The sequence below is a fragment of the Numenius arquata genome, chromosome 18, assembly GCF_964106895.1.
Source record: "Numenius arquata chromosome 18, bNumArq3.hap1.1, whole genome shotgun sequence".
Lineage (NCBI taxonomy): Eukaryota > Metazoa > Chordata > Aves > Charadriiformes > Scolopacidae > Numenius > Numenius arquata.
In genome coordinates this window covers 6,370,212-6,388,052 of record NC_133593.1, presented here as the reverse complement: position 1 = coordinate 6,388,052, position 17,841 = coordinate 6,370,212, and the positions used below count along the sequence as shown (strand labels likewise).

Genomic DNA, 17,841 nt, shown 5'->3' with positions numbered 1-17,841 from the left:
ACACGTACGGGACGCACACGTTTCAGTCGTAGCTCCTGCTTGTTCTGAACAGCTCAGTGCAAAAACCCAACCCGCCTCATCCAGCCCTTCCCCAAAGCTCCCTCCCTCTCCCCAAAACCCAGGAAAAGGTACAGCGGTTTCCAGATACTTTGTGATCTCCTCAGAGAGCAGTCAGGCAGCCCTACAGATCCAAGGAAAGCAGGAAGCGCTACAAATAACATGCTTAACAGGGGTTTTTTATGTGCATGTTGCTTAAAGAACTGTAAACAGTTAAAGCCTCAAGTCAATGCTGCTCAACCTTTACACGCCCGCGTGCACACAACATCCAGCGAGACACGATGAAGCTGCAGAAATTCTATAAACTGGTATCTCTGGGGACCCAGGTGCTTTAACCCCTCTACTGCTAACACACGATGTCTATAAAACAAAAAATAATCACAACTGAGTACATTTCTAGAAACAGAATTACAGTACTGCCTTTAAAAACAGTTTCTAAGGCTCAGACTGAGTCCAAAAAGGCCTCTGATTGGGTTCATTCAAGCTCTTCTGTTTCGACTGCATGAATGCAGCATAAGAATGATTGCAGCAAGACATCCACAGGTAATTTCTACATTTATTTTTTTTTTATACCAAAAAAGTTATGTGCAACAAATAGAATTCGTACATATTTACATTGTTTTACCTGTTAGCAAAATTGTATCCTAAACCTCCAATAGAGAATCTCTCAACCTATATTGATAAAAGGAGCATCTGCCCAATGACTCCATTTAAATGGATGTTTAATTTGGAGTTTAAAGCACTAGTAATAAATAGTCGATGGAACATACTATACAGAACACACACCTAATATTTAGGCCATGCTTAATACAGTTTTATGGTAACAGAATACTTCATCTTTTCTGGACCGGTTTTGTCTAGATCACCTTTAAACAACATTGGCAGAACCAAAGCTATTTGAGATCTCTCTTTGACTTTAGCCCATAGAAATTAGGAGCATCCAGTGCTGCCTGAAGCACCTCACCAGTCGTTAGGAACAGTCGAGAGACTCTACAGCAGAAGACAAATGCATCCTACGGTACGCAGAAACCTCCTCAGAAGAGAGATTTGCTGTCACTTCAGAGATCAAAGGTGGCAGGGAATGTTTCATTGGCCTTAGCGTTGCAAACACTTTACAGAAAGAAACTTCCAAGAACATTCATTTCCTAAACAGGACTTGAAATCTTCGTTGGCCTTAAGAGTAGCGAGTACCTTACAGTAAGAGGATTTCAGGAATGTTTAATTCCTAAGCGGGTTTTGGGATGAGGTTCTTTTGCCTTTCCAATCGGCCCCTCCCTGCAGAACTTCTGAGAGACGGGAGAAGGGGAAAAGCCCAAATTCAGAACCACTGTTCATAGATTATGAATTTTTTCCCCTCCGTTCTCATGAGTCTTGAGAGTGTTGAGACCACAACCGGAATCTGCGTGATGGCACTGCCCCCCGCCCCTCTGCCAGAGCAGGTATTATTGACTAGCATTTTATCCATAATCTTATATCCTCAAGATTTCTCAGAATTTGCCTTCAGATTTGTAAGGCTCAAATTAATATCGAGCACATATTTGCCACGACGTTTGTTTCGGGTGGGGTCAGGCAGGGGGGGCCGTTGCATAGAGAACTCATTAGATTTCCATCACATCACTAATTGTAACCTGAGCCATTTTACTGGAAGAAATATGCTGTTTCTATCATTGAGAGCAACGAGGAAAGAGTCAAAGAACTGGAAGCAAAAAGGTCCAAATTTCTACTGCTAATATTATTTTGCCCTTTATTCAGGCCAACTGCATTTCTGAAGCACAAGAGAGAAAAGTAGAAGAGTTAAAGAGTTAGGGCCATTTCTAGCAAATCACTTCCAGTAAAAAGTAACTGCAAGAAAAGCACACAAGACAAGAGAGTTCACAATTAAGGATCAGATTTGCGAGATCGTGCACAAAGTGTAGCTGCAAATTCTTCCAGAGACCAAACTCAATTTCCATTTGATCCCTACGTGCACACAAACAAGGACTGCAGACACCACGGCTGAAAATCTGGCCCTAAACAATTTTACTAAACAAACTGAATTAACAGACTATGCCCACACAGACAAGCACAAGACACAGTGAAGTTAGTCAACACCTATACTTTCAGCTGATGGGGCTTTTTTTTTTTTCCCCTCCCTTGATGTACTACACCCAGAGATTGGACCAAGTAATCATTGATTATACTTGTCTCCATTGCTGCTTGTTCTGAGATATTAGCACTGCGACTAACCATTTCAGGCAGCACGTGTTCACCTCTTCCTTGGATGAGAAGACACCTTAGTGTAGATCACAGGAATGCATCAAAATAAATCTATACAACGTATTAAACAGTGATATTGCCCCAAGGCTTGTCAGAGAACAAAGTGAAGCCTTGAGGGATGTTTAACATCATTCACTCCCCTCATATCAAAGTTCAAGGCATTTGAGAGACAGAACTAAACATCAAGACAAGCTTTAACTATACTCTGGTCAATACAAAACGCATTTAATGAATTGTTGTCTAAAACTGTTAGACAAGAGGGACAAGTAATTTAGTGTTACATGCAACAGATGTTACTCATACCACAGAACTCTATACATAAAAGCAGTTTCCACCTACATCCTTGATACAAACCAGAAAATTACTTCAGTAGTAATTTAAATGCTATTTTGTGAATTCAATCTAAAAATTTCTATTTTCTCTACAGAACACTGCATGTTTCACAGTCAAGTTTATCCTCAGCAATTTAGTGTTTATAATCCACTTAGCCATACAACGTAAGTGTGTCTCTGACATTCATGTTTAAGCAAAAAAAATCCTAAAATTAAGTTAAACTAATTCTTTAAATAAATGGGTACGCAGTTGGAATTCTTCATATTTAGAAGCTGACAAGGGCAAAAAGCAGCACAGCACCAATTACAGAAAGTAGCTGAACCTACACATTTTGGTGTCACAGAGTCTGAAACACAAGTATTTTACTTTTCTGAATCACATCATCAACCTTCTATCGCATTGATTTAACTGAAACAATATTGCTACCACTTCTCAGTCTAAAAACTAAAATAGATCTCTTAATACTCGTCTATCCCCAGCACGTTTGCTGGGAATTTTGTTTGTTTGTTTGTTCATTTTTAAAGCAAGGACACTTCTGCCTGCCAAGTTCAACACAGAGTATTTGGTTTAAGATTTTAAGACAGAAGGCACTTTTTACATTCAGCCATAGAATACTGAGCACAGAAAGAACATTTACAATTTTGTTCCTTTGTTTAAATCTGCAGTTTAATTTTTTTTTTTTCCAATTAGTTATTAGAGAGAGCAATGATAGCACTATATCACATTTCATTTTCGGGAGCACATTTACTTACTTATCCCACTAAACAGGTTTCCCTTCCAAGGGATCTTACGTGCGTCAGGCCTAAAGTTCATTTCCCAATATAGCACAAACCAAAGATCCTGATGAAGATCAATTAAGTAACTGCTTCTTTAGTGCACTACTTGGTTATCCCACTCAGCCGGTGGTTTCCACTGCAAAATGCAATTTTATACTGCAGCATTCATATAACATCAAACATTAGTAACACTGGCTGTCTGACCGCAGTTTAAAAATGAAACAGCTCTGCATGGAAATTAAGTCCTTTCAAAGAACACTCTTTGATGCACCAATCCCCAATCTGCATCATCATCCCACTGGCAGCTTTCTATTGACCACAGAGAGCTATTTTCATTCTGTACAGAAATTAATGAAGTTGTGGTTTAATGAACATACTTCAGGTTTCAGCTTTAATTCCATTTTCATGACTGGAGACAAAAAAAACAAACCCACACCCCAAAACCGGAACAAACCCCAACCATCATTGTTGTGGAAGCACTAGCAGTTAGTGCAGCAACACGGTGTTCTCTATAGAGATCACTTCTTCCATCGCGTCAGTCGACTCCTGGCTGCACAATCTGACAGCTCCTAGGCTAACAAAACTCATCGTACTGTGAGTTCTCCAGGGATGAAACCAATATTTCTAATTTTATTTACAGTATAAGTCCTAGTCAAATCTAAGTCCATCAGCTAAAAAAAAAAAGTAATACACATACTGTAAACATGGCAACATTAAATATGGTAATACTAGTCTAGAATATTTAATGTCATGATCACATCTTGTTATACCTGAATTTATATACAGGATATTTTATAGCAAGTGTTACCCACTTCACAAGTGGAGGGGGAAGAGAGAGAGTCTAGGTTTTGCTGTGGCTAAAACTCCTTCAAAGTAAAGTTAAAGCTTGTCTTTGATTGTATTAGAGCTTTCTTTCATAACCACATTTAAATTGAAGATTAGCACAAAAAAAAAAATTATCTAGGGCCCCTTCAAATTTATAATTAAAAATTCAGTTATGATTCTCAGGGAAAGTGTCTGATATGGAGAATAAAAAATTACTGCAAAATAAACTTAATGGAAGTTGGGTCTTCAGACTGTCAGTCAAGAGTTCAAACAGGCGTTATTCCTGTTTGGGTTGGAGTTGCCGTTTCCAGGCCTCGTTCAAATAAACTAGTCGTTTGTAGTTGATGATAAAGAGAATGAAGTTCAGCAAGTATGTGATGACGCAGACAATGCAAAATTCCTTCAGCACGAAGTACAGAATGTACGCCAAGTACAACGACCCTACTACAGACACTATGGAGGATGTCATGAGGATTAGAGCTGCTACTGCACTTGCTGTCATACCTGCAACAAGAGAGAGAGAGTTACTACCGCTGCTCCCGTTCCCCCCCTTCCACACAAAGCAAACAGCCTGAGCACTCTAATGCAAACTGAAGGCTACTCAGCAAGTTTGTTATCACAGAAAAGTCTGTTTAAAATACCATGAGTTCAAGATGGCTGACAAATCGCTATTTGGAGGGGAGCTTCTAGGTTCTGTACGACAGTCCTTTCATAAGTAGTATGTGTTGTATTTAACATCTTCCGTATTCCTGAGTTATGGGAAAGTTACAGGTTGGTCAAGTTATGTCTATCAATATTAATAGCTTTATAGTAGTAGTTACAAAGAAACACACATACATTACACCATGCACTTTTTTTGCCTGCTACCTCTATTACTCCTGCAAAACTTGCAAATTCCATTTTTATTTCCTCTCTTTTCTATTGCGCAATCCAATGCTAAATATATTTAAGGGAAAATACCAGTGCAGCAACTGTCTTGACACTTATTAATAGCATAGCAGGAGAAAATGCAATTGGTCTGGTTATCAGTTGGGTTTTTAAGCCCCTTGGATAGATGTATCATTAGACTGGTGCTAAAAGAAAAAAAAAGATAAAAATCCCATGCATTTATCTGGTCTCTTGCACATTGCGCAATGTATAATGCACTACTCTCATCACCACAGACCTGTTATACACTTTAAGCTCTAAACTGAATTAATACTTACCAAGTAGCATTTGTAGTATATAAAAGACGAGTCCAAAAACACTGTTTGACTGATTTAGTGCACTGTCCTTTCCAAAGATGGAACCCAACAGACCGAATCCTCGACCCCATCTGTAAAACAGTGAAACTAATTAACTTGTATTTGGGCACCTGCTGCTTTATGTCAGTATTTTCAATTCATCGCTGTTGGGAAAGAAAAAAAAAAAAAAGATACATATATTCTGACATGAGCACTGCACTCCTATAAGAAGTTCAGGGTTATCTTGGAAAACCAAGCAGCTTGCACCAGGAGGTGCACTAGGTACAACTTCATCCCACACATCACTGATTAAAGGTATTTAACACACCAGAAACTATTAAGTTCACGCAGTTGCAACTTCACCAAATACCATGTCTGCTTCGTAGGGTCGTAGTTTAAACCTCTTTTGTCAAATAAACACTTCCTCCCTCTACCGATAGCTTCAGCAGTCCTCTCCACCATTGCAAACTGGACACACGCTCACTCTACAGCTGAGGGAAAACAGTACTGCTTGGTAACCAGTTACTGCCTCTGCCAGCACTTACCTCCCTGGCATCCGAGGAAGCAAATCCAAACATATGTTTGCACTTCAGCTGCTCCCGATCAGTCTAACACCTTAGGAGGAACCCAAATCTGTCAAGCAGATGAGCTGGGGATGGTACCATAACAATATTCACAGACCTCATTTGTTAGAGCCCTCGCACAGTGTGACATCTTGAACTAGCACCTTCACCACAAAGCGACTTTCAGCCTTTTAGTAATACGGTAGAAAGCGGCACAAGCCCTACAAAACTGCTGCTGCAATAAGGGGGATAAAAAGGTTAAATTAGCAAACATATTTGTGCTAGAAACCATTAATTTGATGCCCTAAGGCAGATCATGCCATTATTTGTAAAAGCAAAGCGAGGACCCCATTTATTAGTGTCACTTGAAAATACGATGAGAAGTTATCATTACTTCAACACGCAACGGAATTCACTTTCAAGAGGTTAGGATTCTGCCAGCGTGTCTTTGGAGCACCGAGTCAAGCACTACGCAAATGTAAGGCTGGGTTCACATTATCAGGTTGACTGTCACATAACTACCTAAAAAAAGGTGCAGTTCCCCACTGCTGGTACAGCACAAAACGCTGGCGTGCTTCATTTATGCCAACAGAAGCGCAGCTTCCAAATAACTTGCTGTACTAGAGGCGTTGGTTCTAGTAAACCAAGACACAGCACAGGTTCACTCTCCGCACGCTACAGGAACGTTGCTGATACACCTCACCAAACGTCTGAGACCAGTGAAAGCTACCACCATAAGTACAATTTAATGCCATCTCTAAAATACTTTATAATCTTGGATATGCAAAAGGTTGTCCAGCTATCAAATGTAGTATTAAAGAGCCAGACAAATATATTAAAGGTATAGTAATTTTGCATTTAATACTCTATTTTCATTTTTCTGTGTTACCACATTTATAGATTTTTCAGCTTACTATCCACAAGTGCAACTTATTGTTCTAGTCTCCCAAGTGAGAATTCTTTGTAGGGTGACAATAAACTATTTGAACACACTCGGGCTTTTCTTACCAGGTGATGGAACAACGTAACTCAAAGTGTGCCTATGGCTGTGGTTCACCATCAGCCCAGCTTAAAGGTACTGCAGGGTGCTGAACTCCTACCCTCTCCCTGCCCCATCTGAAGCTCTCACTTCTTCTGATGCTCGTGAGATCCTGTCGTGTTTGAGAGCGAACTCAAGCTTAAAGCCTCAGAAACTGTAGACTACAGAATCTGTTCCTACAGTTAATCCGCAAGTGAATAAAATGTTGTTAATGGAAAGATAACAAGCTCAAGCCCTTCCTGACACTCAGTGTTCCCAAGCGATCTCTTTGTAGCTGCAAGAAGGTCAAAGCGTGGTGAGAGCTTTTTCCACATGCAATAGTTCATTAAGTCTCTTTTTGGCCTTGTAGCAGCTTTAAGGACACCAAGTATTAAATTTCAGTCCATGGAGTACAGCTCTAATCTCACATCTTATTCCACACACATCAAAAGAGCAATGCAGCCTATGGTTTAAGATGAAGCACTTTTTCCAGCCTTATAAGGTTTGAAGTGTGAGGAAGTTTTCTGCAACAAACTGAAAAGCAAAACATTTAGACTTTGTATACTTCTATTTCCACCTAATTTCTATCAAGAATCCTTCATCAATTTCCTCCTAATTCTATCAAGAAGGTCCCAAAACCCACTAAAATGCACAATGAACCAAGTACTTTTGCAGGCAACTGGAGGAAGGAAGATGAGTGTGATAATCATCCTTCTCACACCTGAGTTACGATAACTTTGAAAGCCTAAAAAACAAATAGCAAGAAGATTGCAGTCCTAACAACAGAATGAACACCAGCAAATAAAACATCAGGAAAAAGGGCTACAAACTGCTCAGGAGTTCTTTGCGGAACTTGCCTTTCTTATAAAGAATATAATTTACAAGAACTACTGTTAACTCGGATCAATTTTTTTTGGATACAGAATGCTAAGTCAAATGAACTGCGCTAATTAGAGAGTTGTTTGCACAGCAAGATAAAAGCTTAGTCCAACATCATCAACTTTTTCCTGGTACCGACTTGCGGCTCCTCATCCCTGAAGCAGTCAAGCTTCTGTTGTGCAAATCACGCTGAAGTCACCCTGGGTGATTCAGAGCACTGTGACAAACATGTGGCAAACCGGCTTTTGCCACACCCCAGTTTCACTCCTATTTAAAAAAAAAAAAAAAGAAAAAAGAAAAAGCAATCTGAACTACCTTCAAGGAATCATAGAATCATCCAGGTTGGAAGAGACCCTTGGGATCATCAACCAGTTTTAAAATAAATCTTTAAGATATCTTCCCGTGTGTTTCAAGTAACTCCAATTCCCCTCTCTGTCGAAGATGACACCCTGCTTCACTTCTCATTTGCAGGCACAACTTCTAATGTTCTTCAAAAAAGTTTTCAGAATAATAGTTGAGGAAATTCATGACAAAGCGTTTAGAACTGTTCATGGAGTTTCCCAACATCTAACGTTTAACACGACAGTAACTTTTAGTCCAATGCGCACTTCCTTTTATCAAAACCAGGTCTTGAAAATTATTATCCACTCTCTAAACTGTGTCCCTTTGGTTTTGTGATATTTAATGAAGCTCAGAAGCATTGCATTTTTAGAAATTTAAAGCAGTATTTGCATGTGCTTGACACTTCTTAAAGACAAGAACCAAAGTCATTTTGATCCACAAGTGACACATCTCCAATAAAATCTTATACTGTTAAATCACTACCTCCTTCGCACAATGATCAACATCCTCTATGTTCCAGAACAGTGTATTATGGGAGTACACTTAAACTTTAAACATTTTACCATAATTTAGCAGAGACAGTTCCACTGGCAGAAAGGCAACCTCATGCAGTACACTGGTATCTCAGTTATTTTAAAGGACAAGTAAACAACCTCCACGTTTAACAAGCTCGAAGCTGTAAGACTTATCAGTATTAGCTCAAAAAGCAACAGAATTCTAAGTCTGCCAAACACAGCAAGTCAAACAAACAAAAAACTATGTATTTACCCAGGAGTCAGACTATTATCCCATCCACTCTCCGTAAGAAATGCTATATTGGTTTTTCTAGCCGAGCACCCCAATTCTGAGAGTCACCTACAGATGATGTTTTAAAGGGCTTTTACAAAGAGATTATTCCCCAAGATCTCTCCTTGACCTCAATTATCATTAAATTAAGAATCAGCTTAGGGAACTTCTGAACTGGGGTTTCACCTGCATCAACATGCTCAGTAGCCAATCTTGAAGCCTTCCCGAAGGTACCCAGGTCCTCTCTGAACATATACTTTTGACCTCCCCAACATCCTTCGGAGAGGAATGCCAGAATCATGTCACCTCAATTTCACTTGGAATCCTTAGTTCTCACGTCAAGAAAAGAATTAACTACTGTATATTCATTTTAACATGAAAATAATGATACTAGATCAGGTCAACTCCCCCTAGTTTCAGTACCATGCCCCTAACATCAGTGAGTAGCAAATGCCTTGAACAAAGCACACACGCTTCCCAGTTCGGATTCTGGTCTCCTAAATGCCTGACTGAAAACACTATCAAATCCTTCAGGAGATCAGATTATTAAATGGCACATGTGACTCAAAATCTGAGAACACTCTGCATTTGTGCAGCAGCAGGTTTTCCAACACATTTCTCTCTCAATTTTAAAGTTTGCTGCAAAGGGTAAACAACAACAAAAATTATTATATTTTTTAATATATATTATAGATTATAATATCTATTTTGTGTATATATATATATATATATATAAAGCTGTAAGGGAAGAACTCAAGTTTTGTTTTCTGAGTACTAGTAGATTCCTTAAAAGCCCCTCATTTCAGTATTATTGTTCATCCCATAAACACTATTTTGTTATCAATGGCAAGCACCATTTACTACTTTGCAACCCTGAGGAAACAATAAATATTTTCTAAAAAAAGCCTACACCTGATAAGTCATACGCACATTTCCTTAAGCGTCATCTGACTTTTGAGATAAATTATGGCACAGAATGAAAGTTCTCAGGAGGGGAGTAAAGCTGGCCTGCGCTCACCCATCGCCTTCAGTAAAAAGCTCATATAAAGGTCAAAGGATCTGGAGCAACGTTAAGAAAATTCGGTTGCAGCTTCTTTACAGCTTCACTAGGGGATTTTAGATTAAGCCTAGTTCATGGTTACAAGATCACTTACGCCAATCTAAGAGTTTTAATAAATTAAAAGCCTTCAATTAGAAGCCAAAAGAAAGGAGATTAAAAATTCCCCATTTGTAAGCTTGCCAAGAGTGCTCAAAAATTTTGATACGCTTAATTTCATGTTTAACTCTATTAGCAGTGTTTACCATAAGCAAATGCGATTCTGTTCTTTAATATCCTCCAGCTCTACCTCAGAAACAGTCCAAAAAAATCTCAGTGTCTATACCAGCAAAGTCTCAAGCAGACAGTAGTTAATTATTTTATAGCAGTCTTTACAGAAGCACTGGACATTCAAGCCACAAGCCAACAGCACTGTATTCCTTCTATATAATCTATTTTATTAAGCTATCATAAATGAAGCCCAAATTTAAACTATAGGCACATTATTAAATTTACTGTGCATCAGTCAAAATAATTCTCAGCCCTATTGCAAATTCCAATCAAGCTAGAAATGATGTATTTATGAAAAGCAAAAATACACGTGTGGTTGAGGCACCATCCCTGGAGGCATTTAAAAGACAGGCTGACATAGAGCTTAGTGACATGGTTTAGTGATGGCTTTTTATCAGAGTTAGGTGGATGGTTGGACTAGATGATCTTAAAGGTCCCTTCCAACCCAGACAATTCTATGATTTGCCACTTTGCTCTGGTGAGACCTCACCTGGAGTACTGTGTACAGGTCTGGAGCCCTTTCTATGGGCTTGATGGAGCGGGTCCAGAGGAGGGCCACTAAAATGATCAGGGGGTTGGAGCACCTCTGCTGTGAGGACAATCTGAGGGAGCTGGGGTTGTTCAGCCGGGAGAAGAGGAGGCTCCGGGGAGAGCTAATAGCAGCCTTCCAGTACCTGAGGGGGGCTACAGGAAGGCTGGGGAGAGTCTGTTCCCAAAGGCCTGCAGTGACAGGACAAGGGGCAATGGGTTTAAGTTGGAAAAGGGGAGATTTAGATTGGATATTAGGAAAAAGTTCTTTACTCTGAGGGTGGTGGAACACTGGGAACAGGTTGCCCAGGGAGGTGGTTGAGGCCCCTTCCCTTGAGATATTTAAGGTGAAGCTCGACGAGGCCCTGGGCAACCTGGTCTAGTTGGGGGTGTCCCTGCTGACTGCGGGGAGGTCGGACTAGATGACCTTTGGAGGTCCCTTCCAGCCTGGACCAATCTATGAATCTCTCTATGAATCTATGATTCTATGTGTATACACTGTAAGGTTGAAAAAAAAAAAAGTAGTCCTGTAGCTCAGCTACTGCTCAACTATTAAGCCATCAATTTTTGTTAAACAGATGAGACAAAAATCACTTGAACTATCAGCTTCTGCCGCTTTGGGAACAATTTGCTGTAGTTCCAACAAAACTGTTTTTCTACAAACGTTCCTGAAACACTTTCCTTCCCCGGCACAGGGAATAACCTGCAGCTCGCCCTCAGCACGCACCCTCCACACCCTGCCTTCCCGACCAAGTCCACTCTCTATCGGCTCTGTCTGCGTCCTGTTTGTGCTCCCGCTGCCCGGCTGGCTGGCAGACCACGCGTGACAGATAAGCTTAGCTCACAGGGCAGGGTTTTTTTTTTCCCTTCAGCAGAGGTATTACTGTGAGTCTCTCTCCCCTCCCCTTTGGCTCCGAATCTGTTTCAATAAAACTTTGTAACTCGTACCCTTTGTTAAATTTTGCCATACAAAATGAAAAAGTATAAAATAAATTAATACATAACAGCAAAATCTTCTCTAGAAACCAGGCTAAAAAAGCACTATAATACAACGTATCTTGGCCTCAAGTTGTTTGTGATTTTTGGCTTGGTACCCTTAGCCGTAAAACTTCTCTTACTCATCTAGCTACAGCTACGCCAATTCACCATCACCTCCAACCTGCAGCACTCCAAATCCTGCCGAAGCAGAGCACTTGACACACTACATGTATTCTGTCTACACTGATTTCCCCAACCCCAATCAAGGAACTAGAGATCTTCAACCTTTCCTCAGACCACAAAAAACAGTGAATCCTTGCTACAGAATAACGGAAAAAGGACCGTTACACCTGCTATCTAACAACTTGCAATCCTCAGAAGTCAACAACCACCAATTTTAAATTACAGGACAGATTATAGCCGAGTCTCAGGAGGCAACATTTTCAGGTAAAATATTTCAGTAGCCTAAAAACCACAAATATGATTCCTGTTGAATGACCACCAGCTGCTCCACATACTGCCCTTCAGCAGTTTAATTAAGCTTCTATACAGAATCAATGACACCTAACAAAAACAATTAATTTGATTCAAGTTCAAGATATTACTGACCAGAAAAGAGCAAAGACTTGCAGAACTAGTAAAACTTAAAAACAAAAAAAAAGGCACATGGGCCTCATTTATGTGCACTGGTTCACAAAAGGGACTCGACAAGTTTTTCCCACTACCTGCACAAAGCTACTTCTGCCATTCCTCACCTTCCATCAGTCACTAACAACTGCAGCTCAACCTCAAACGTATCTGAATGTTTGTTTGCAGATACGGCAATAAAAAATGCTGGGACATCAGGAACTTGCCATTAGTATGAAAGATAACTGCTATATTATGTTCTTAACCTGGAATCATGCAAACTTGACGGACATCAAGTTTACAGGAACTCTCCCACAACAGAACTGAATGGGAACCTGCAATATAAACATCAGGTTAGGGAGGAGGTCAGAGAAGTTTTCTCCCATGTCCCATTTCCTTAGATAACAGGGTCGTTCTCATCAACTTGATCTCCGTTACGGTCTGCACTCTATAAAGATGCACCAGAAGAACAGTGCTAGCAAGGTGTGCTTCGCTGAAAAACCAGCACTGGTCAAAGTTTTAACTGCAATATCTTACAGGATAATTGCATGGCCACTCTGCAGAGGAACCAGCATAATTATACTCACACAACACAGCGCTGAAGTACTACATCACAAGACTAAGCAATTCAAACATAATACAAGTCTAAATTCACTGTTTAAAATGATTTATGAAGGTGAGCAGAACAATACAATAATACTACACTTGTCAGAGGCCACACCTGGCAAATCCAGTAAAACAACTGCCTGTCTGCACACATCTGTCCGCAACACACAAGATTTTACAGATGTGCATTTTCAAGAAGTACCAGATGATTATTTTGGTGCATCCCTGAGAAGGCAAACATGCACATTAAACCTTTTCAGAATAGGCATTTCAGAATGGCTCAAATACAAGAGGACAATCCAAGACCTTGCACATTAGCATAAAAGTTCAGACATCTATCAAATTATATCTGAGTGAACCCAAGTTCTTAAAATCCTATTTTGAGTGTAGAACTTCTTCAGTGAAGTCAGCTAAAGATGTTAACCTAGATCAATATTGACTATTGCCAAACCTCTTCAGTTACGCAGCTGGCCAAAAGCTACAAATATTGCTAAAGATATACAGTGACATGTGCCCTTTGGTCATTCATGCCAGCTGTCATTAAAACACATGCCAGGCTACAAAACTTCATTCAAAAAGAGCCATCCACTAATCTGCTCTGCAGAAACCTTAAATCAATCGAGACTGAAAGCTGAAACATATTAGAAGACCCAAAAGTCTTTCGGGGCATGAAAAAGAACAAAGCAAAAAGCTCTGGGTCTCTGCATTACTACTTAAATGTCACGTTTTATTTCAAGCCACGCCACTATCCACACTACTCGAAATTCATCTGTTAGTTTAATTCCCTCTGTGAAACTACTGTAACAGCAAAACAAAAATATTTTTCAGAAACTGCTATTAGCCAGTTTCATTATATATAAAGCCATTCTCAACACTTAATTATTCTCAAAGACAGCAATTCACTTAAAACCTCTACATACAACTGCCAAATGAAAACGTTAGGTATTTCCCAAATACCTTCCCTTATTACACACTCCTTGGTTGTTTTTCTTTGTAAACTCTTTCATGAACTTTCCCTGTGATAAAAGCTTGAAATATGCTGACCATTAACATTCTGAGTAAGGGATACTAGGAAGGTATCTTTCCAACACAATCTTCTGGATGAGTCAGTCTCTGATATAAGATTTTCCACGCTCCTCCCTCTGCACACTGGTAATCTTTTCAACATTTCTATTCTCATTGTTGTGCCAATACCAGATTTGGCTTAAAAGCAAGACTTGGAAATACCAACAGCTTATTAGTAGAAAAAAAAAATATTCCTCCTCAAAGACCAGAACTTAGTTCCAAAGTCAGCCAGCTCGGGGAAGAGAACACTAATTTATTCTAATTACTCTATACAGTTAAAATTAATCCCAGCAGCATGATGTGCTTTTCAAAATTCAGTCCACTGTGAAAGTCAACCCTTGAAATGTGAAGATGGGTTACATTCCAAATTCCATTAGTAGATCTAGCTTCAATAAAAAGTCACACAAACGAACACTCTAGAAGCCAGCAAAAGCCACAAAGTACAAGTTTGTCACCCATTTAACTCTGTAAAGTTAACTCTGCTAATCAGCTAATATAATTTTTGACTGTCAGTGTAATATCTTAATGAGAAAAGAAACAGCAAAAGTTAAATCTGCATTACATGTGAAAATGCTGGAAGGCAGCGTTTGAAACTCTGCTATCTCGGTGAAATGTAAGTAGTAGTTAAAAGTTCCTTTTAGAAATCAAATTTCAGAGAAACTTTGGTGACGTGTGGCAATAACAAGGAATATTCCATTGGAGAAAGGGAGAGAGAATGACCGATGGACAGAGAGATGTGGCAACACGGAAAATAAGATTAATTTCTTTCCATGTTATTCTTACTTCAAAGTTTAATAACTTGCCCTCTAGTCTTAGTTTTAAAGCAATACTCCTTTTTTGTCTGTGTCCTGTACAGCGTTGAAAGCACATTCTTCTCCAAATATGGTTTGACTGAACAGAACTTGCAGGCTCCTCTTCTACAAACTCCTTTTACCACCTGCTCTAATTACCAGGATCTATCCTGACATTTGCAGCACTTCAGTCTTTAAGCATGATTCTCCTAGCAACTGCTAGGGAGATTTTAGTTGATTTTATCCCTAAGTGTTCCTGTTATTACATAGAATTCCTGCAGTAAAGTTTTTACAGGTCTTCCCATGGCATACTCAACATTTCAGCTGCAGCATTACTAACGAGACCTATTATTACCAAGCATTATTTCATAATTACAAATAGCTAAAGACATAGTTGGAATTATTTTATTACTTCAAAGCATTTAGTAAACGTACATTAAAAGTATTGCTTCAAATTCCCTGTCTCAATAGCATCATTTACAATAACAATAAAAAAAACCTAACGAAGGACCAATTCTATACAAGAGCAGAATAGTACAAAGGCTACTTAGGTGCTTAAATCTCTGTTATTCTCTTATCACCTCTACACCTGTGGTAAAATTTAATTACTGACAATACTCATGTGATTTAATCTCAGTAGTTTACACGTCATTTTAATTTATAAGTTGAAGTTTTCTGTCAAACTTATTTAAGTCTTCTTCCCGTTCAGATTGAAACCTCTCATTTCGTGACACTTCTCAGATAGAGGCATGAACAAGCACTTTCACAAACTAAAGATTATCTGATGACAGACAGAAAAGCGGAGTTAAAGCCCCCATTCAATCACAAGAGCCTCCTTTCAGGCATCTGTAGATACTCATCTCTGTAACATAACACAGTCCCACTTCTGTCACCACATAAGTGGTTTTAAGACTAAGAGTTTCTTCTATGTTTTGCCTAAACAACTTAACCAGCTTCCACCCGGGCAGAGTACGGGCGCATTCTCCCCTGTTGGCTTGGTACGATAATACGGCAAATACTTTTACAAACTGTGACAGCTTTCATGCAGGTTACACTAAGAAGAAAAAAAAAATAATCTCAAGTACTCATTCATCTGAAGGCACTAACATGATAACAACAAAATGCTCATATATAAAGAAGGAAGCATTTAATACATACATTTGCTGAAGGACCAAACCCCTCCCCTTCCCAACTTGTTACGTGTAGATGCCTCTGCATATGCCTTTATGTGTCTCTACACATATACACACACACGTATATACGTGCACAGAGCAGTTTTGAGATTGCTAGACAAATCATCTTATTTCTTTAGTTGAAATACTTGAGAATATGCTTCCAGGGGAGTATTTCCAGTAGCATATTTATATTGGTAGCACTTGTAACCATACAGCAGATTAAGTCTTTTCATTATTATAATTCAATTAACTAGTTACTTGACAACAAGTCAACCTAGCAGCATATAAAAATTTATACGTGGACTCTCCTAACAGGAATAACAACCACTGACCTTTAGAAAGCAACTGCTAAAGTAATTACTGACAGGAAACTGCACAATAAATCAAGATTTGGACCGGGCTTTTGCTGCTGGGGCATACAAACCTTTCTCAAATTAAGCATTTCCTCCATATCATGAAGGCAGATCTTCTGTGCTGCCAGGTAACATTATAATGAAAAAGCAATTTAGATGCTCCAATTAAAACAACCCAAACCAATCATCCACAATTGTACATGTTTACGTTGGCCACAACCACTAGTCACACCTACAGCTTTTCACTCCAAAGTGCATTTGCCACTAAAATGCCTGTCACTCCACCCAATTGCCATTGATTACAACACAGAAACTGCGGGTGCCTCACCCTCCTGGCGCAGTGATCCCCCAAAAAAGCCGTTCCCACACCAGCCCTCCAGCGAACGGGATGCTTAAACCGTGATCCCCGACCCCTCCCCTTCCTCGGCCTGCCCGCCCTGTGCCCCCCAGCACAGACCCAGCTCCCTTTACGCCTCCGGCGAGCCCTCCCCGGGCCGAGCCCCGGCCCGCAGCCACAGGCTCCTACCGCCCGGCCGAGCCCCCTCAGCGAGCCGGACCGGACCCCCAGCAGCCCCCGCCTCATCCCTCGATGCACCGGAGACAGCGCTCCGAGGCCTGACCCCGCCACCCCCCGCGCCTCCAGCCCCTTCTCCCCGCGGCGGCCTGAGGCGGCTGCAGGTCCCATCCCCGCCTCACCTGGAGGTGATGGCGGCGGAGCAGCGGACCCGCTCGCTGAGGTCGCACAGGGCCTGGTAGTGAAGGTCGCGGCCCTTCTCCCGCTCCAGGTGGCAGGCGTAGAGGGAGAGCAGGATGCCGGCCGCGCACACGGCGGAGCGGGCCACCCGCTCCCAGCGCGGCACCGACACTCGCAGCAGGACGGGCGCCGCCATCTTACCCCCTCCCTCCGCCTCAGCCCCGCGACGCGCACCCGGCGCCGGCCCGCCGCGCACGCGCGCCCATATCCCATTGGCTCGCGGGGCGGGCGCGCCCCTCCCGCCCCGCCCCGCTGAACGGCGCCGGACGTGGCGCTCCGCGACGACGTCACGTCAGGCGGGGGCGGGGGACGAGGGGGGGGGCCCGTGGCGCGGAGGGCGGTTATGGCGCCGCCTGGCGGCCGGATGGCGGCACCGCGGGGCGCTCCCTCTCCCGCGGCGCCCCCCTCCCGCCCCACGGATTTCAGCAGGAAAATGAGGGGGTTTCCCCGCTTTTTTTTTTTTCCCCTCAGATCCGGGCTGTTCCGGGAAGTGCTCACCCGGCACGGCTGGCGTGAGGCTCATGGGTGATGTGCCCCTTCGCTGGTCTCAGAGAGGCGGGCACTCCAGGTTTTTATCCC

General features: G+C 41.3%; 1 protein-coding gene across 1 annotated transcript; it reads right to left on the bottom strand.

Annotated features, from left to right (window-relative positions):
* Positions 1–632: 632 nt before the first annotated feature.
* On the bottom strand, positions 633–17,428 carry VKORC1L1 (vitamin K epoxide reductase complex subunit 1 like 1). Its single transcript, XM_074160677.1, has 3 exons — positions 17,205–17,428; positions 5,453–5,562; positions 633–4,751 (listed from the first exon to the last, which is right to left on the bottom strand). The coding sequence occupies exons 1-3, from the start codon at positions 17,396–17,398 to the stop codon at positions 4,525–4,527; spliced, it is 531 nt and encodes a 176-aa protein (XP_074016778.1). The 5' UTR covers positions 17,399–17,428; the 3' UTR covers positions 633–4,524.
* Positions 17,429–17,841: the final 413 nt, after the last annotated feature.

Excerpts from the sequence above, each read along its gene's own strand:
- VKORC1L1 (XM_074160677.1), bottom strand. The coding sequence starts at position 17,398 with ATGGCGGCGCCCGTCCTGCTGCGAGTGTCGGTGCCGCGCTGGGAGCGG. Across the intron at positions 5,563-17,204 it reads TCCGCCGCCATCACCTCCAG|ATGGGGTCGAGGATTCGGTC; the intron begins GTGAGGCGGGGA and ends ACTGTTTTACAG. Across the intron at positions 4,752-5,452 it reads TATACTACAAATGCTACTTG|GTATGACAGCAAGTGCAGTA; the intron begins GTAAGTATTAAT and ends CTCTTGTTGCAG.